We start from the raw sequence: 3,161 nt of genomic DNA on the forward strand, positions 1-3,161 counted from the left end.
CTGGAGTTGCTATGTGAGGAGGGAGGGACTGAACTGACCCTGGCTCAGCAAAAGTTAGAGCTCAATGTTGGTTACTAAGCAAAGGAACTCACAACAGGCTGGCAGGAGCAGTGCTGGCCTTTTCCCCTCAGATCGACTGGCCGGGCAGAGGAGGGAGCCCAAGCCGGGGGCCTCAGCCCAGGCCATGCAGCAACAAGCATTGAGATGGGCTGAGAAGCAGGAAAAGCTTCACTCACTGCTGGTGGCTCTGATAAAACTTACTCAACTCTGCTGCCCTGGCAAGTGCCACTCGGGTTAAACAGCTCCAGGCTGCTGGGGCTGTGGCTAGACTCTGGCTATGGACTGGGGTCCCAGCCCTCCCAACCAGACAGAGCTGCAGGCCTCTCAGCAGTCCATTCCTGAGTGTCCCATCTGCTATGGGCCCTATGACAACATCTTCCAGAGGCCCCTGCTCCTCCCTTGCGCTCACACCTTCTGCCTGGAATGCCTGTCGAGGATCTGCATCTTCGTGAAACAAGCCCAGACCTTCCCCTGCCCTCTCTGCAGAGCACAAGTGCCCGTCCCTGATGGAGGGATCCCCAAATTCCCACCCAATATGGATGTTGTGACCCAGTTCCCTCCATGGCTGCTGCCCCTGCAGGAGGTCTGGCTAGATGGACACAGACTGTGCTGGATCAAACAGCCGTCCTTGTCCTGTCAAGTGAGTGCTGGTGAAGAAACCCCTGAGATGCTGGTTACAGTGGAGTTATTATACAACCCAGCCCCTCGGGACGTCAGTAGAAGAGATCTGATAGGTATCCACCATCCCTCCCGCTTGTCCACATGCAGGGGGCTATGCCAGCTCCTATGGGAGCGTCGCCTGGCTGTGTTCTGGATTGCTATCCTGATGCTGGTATTGATCGTTTTACCCATCATTTTTATACCTGATTCCCACATGACCAGGACTCCAGAAGGTCAGCGCCAGGTGGGGACCTTTCTGACAGCCAATGCTCCAAGCAGTCTGAGCAGGTCACAGAGCTTCTAGCAACTTGCTGTCCTCTGCTTGTGTGTAACACGGTGCACCTACTGCTTTACTTCACCTGCCCAGGAGAGCCGGAAGGGGCTCACAGGTGGGCTTGGTGATGTGGAGCTGCTGGGGCTGGACCATAGCTTTTGCCCCAGCCTTGAGAGGCCTGGCCTCGGCTGCTGTGTTGTGCTGAAGGACTCTGCTCAGGCCCAGCTAAGGAAGGTTTCCAAGGCCAAGGACCAAATTCAGGCCTCATGTAAATCAGCCTGATTCTAATGAAGCCAGGGGAGTTGCATTTGCTTATACTGGGGCTGAGCTTGGCTCCAAACATGTTTCTGCAGTGTGATACCTGTAGCCCCTTTGCCTTGGTACATACAGATCAGCTCATCAGCTTGGGATGAGAGCAGGGGCAGAGTCCAGGGGAAGAGACACAGCCCAGGAACATTTAACATTGAGGGACAGAATGGAGAGGTAAATACAGGGGCGGCTCTAGAAAGTAGGCTGCCCCAAGCGCCTGCTTGGCGCGCTGGGGTCTAGAGCCGCCCCTGGGTAAATACACTCGGCATGAAGTGCCCTTTACAGCAGCCAAATGCAACAGATGCAGATTGTCATTGGAGGGCATAGAGGGTGAGGCCACCCACCTGCCCAGTCCCTGAGTTTGCCCTTGCTGCATGACCAGAAGCTGCAACAAGTTGCTCCTGAAATGCCAAATGAGAGGACATGAGCATGGTGACTTTCCATGTGGGGTGGGGGAGGGAGTGGAGGTTATGCAGCAGAGGCCAACCTTTCCTCCCTCCAAAATATGCAATAACTGCTTCTATCTGACTGAGGCAACCAGTGCCAAAAGCAAGACAGAGGGGCAGATGCAGGTGGGAGCTGCTGGAAGATAGCTACAGTAGAGAGGGTAGAAGGTAGATTACATGTGCATGATTAAAATAGAGGACTGGGAATCAGGACTCCTGGGTTCTGGTTTTGGCTCTTCCATAGGCTGCCTATGTGAACTGGGGCACATCATTGCTGCTGCCTGCCTCAGTTTCTCCATTTGTAAGATGGGATAATTACACCTGCTTCCTTGTGGGATATGAGGGTTCATTAATGGTTCAGTGGTACTGGTCCATTATTAGATGGAAATGGTAGAATTCTCAATGATAATACAGAAAACGCAGACGTATTCAATAAATATTTTTATTCTGTACTGGGGGGAAATATTTTTATTCTGTACTGATGATGTAGGCATGTCATATGATGCTGACATTCTTTCCATTCCACTAGTATTTCTAGAGGATATTAAACAGCCACTACTACAATTAGATGGTTTTAAAATCAGCTGAGCCAGATACTGTTCATCCAACAGTTTGGGAAAAAACTGGCTGAGGAGCTCTCTGGACCATTAATGTTGATTTTCACTAAGTCTTGAAACACTGGTTTTAGAAGACTGGAGGAAAGTGAATGTTGTGCCAATATTTTAAAAGGGTGAATGGGACACCCCAGGTAATTATAAGTTTATCAGTCTGACATTGATCCCAGGCAAAAATAGTGAAGCGGCTGATACAGGACTTGATTAATACAGAATTAAATGAGTGCAAATCAAGGTGGCTTTATGGAAAATAGATACCGTCACACTAAACTGATACTTTTTTTTGACTGAGATTACAAGTTTCGTTGCTAAAGGTAATCGTTTTGACGTCTCTAAGGCATTTGACTGGATACTGCACAACGTTTTTATTAAAAAACTAGAACAATATAAAATTAGCTTTGCACACATTACATGGATTAAAAACTGGCAAAATGTAATTGTAAATGGGGAAGCATCATCAAACAGATGTGTTTCCAGTGGGGTTCTGCAGAGATCACTTCTTGGCCCTATGCTATTTAACGTTTTTATCAATGATCTGGAACAAACCATGAAGTTATCACTGGTAAATTTTGCAGATGACACAAAAAGCGGGGGAATAATGAGGAAGATCGATCACTGATTCAGAGCACTCTGGATCACTTGGCAAACTGGGCGCAAGTGAACAATATGCGCTTTTAATATGACTAAATGTGAAGTTTCTGTGAGCTTTACATGCAGGCAGAGCCTGACTTCTTCTCACAGCCTGACTTTTGCTAACGTTGCTGTATATTAGTGGGCTTGACCTAGTGGTTTAGTTTA

The 3,161-nt window shown here is 48.7% G+C and overlaps 1 protein-coding gene across 1 annotated transcript; it reads left to right on the plus strand.

Moving 5' to 3' along the window:
- The first annotated feature begins 337 nt into the window (after positions 1 to 337).
- Positions 338 to 1,024, plus strand: LOC120386925 (RING finger protein 223-like). The gene has a single exon (XM_039506974.1). It carries the CDS (start codon positions 338 to 340, stop codon positions 1,022 to 1,024), a length of 687 nt encoding a protein of 228 aa, XP_039362908.1.
- The last annotated feature ends 2,137 nt before the right edge of the window (positions 1,025 to 3,161 follow it).

This window comes from Mauremys reevesii, linkage group 19, assembly GCF_016161935.1.
Source record: "Mauremys reevesii isolate NIE-2019 linkage group 19, ASM1616193v1, whole genome shotgun sequence".
Lineage (NCBI taxonomy): Eukaryota > Metazoa > Chordata > Testudines > Geoemydidae > Mauremys > Mauremys reevesii.

What these genes read in the sequence shown, in the direction of transcription:
- LOC120386925 (XM_039506974.1), top strand. Translation starts at nt 338, where the DNA reads ATGGACTGGGGTCCCAGCCCTCCCAACCAGACAGAGCTGCAGGCCTCT.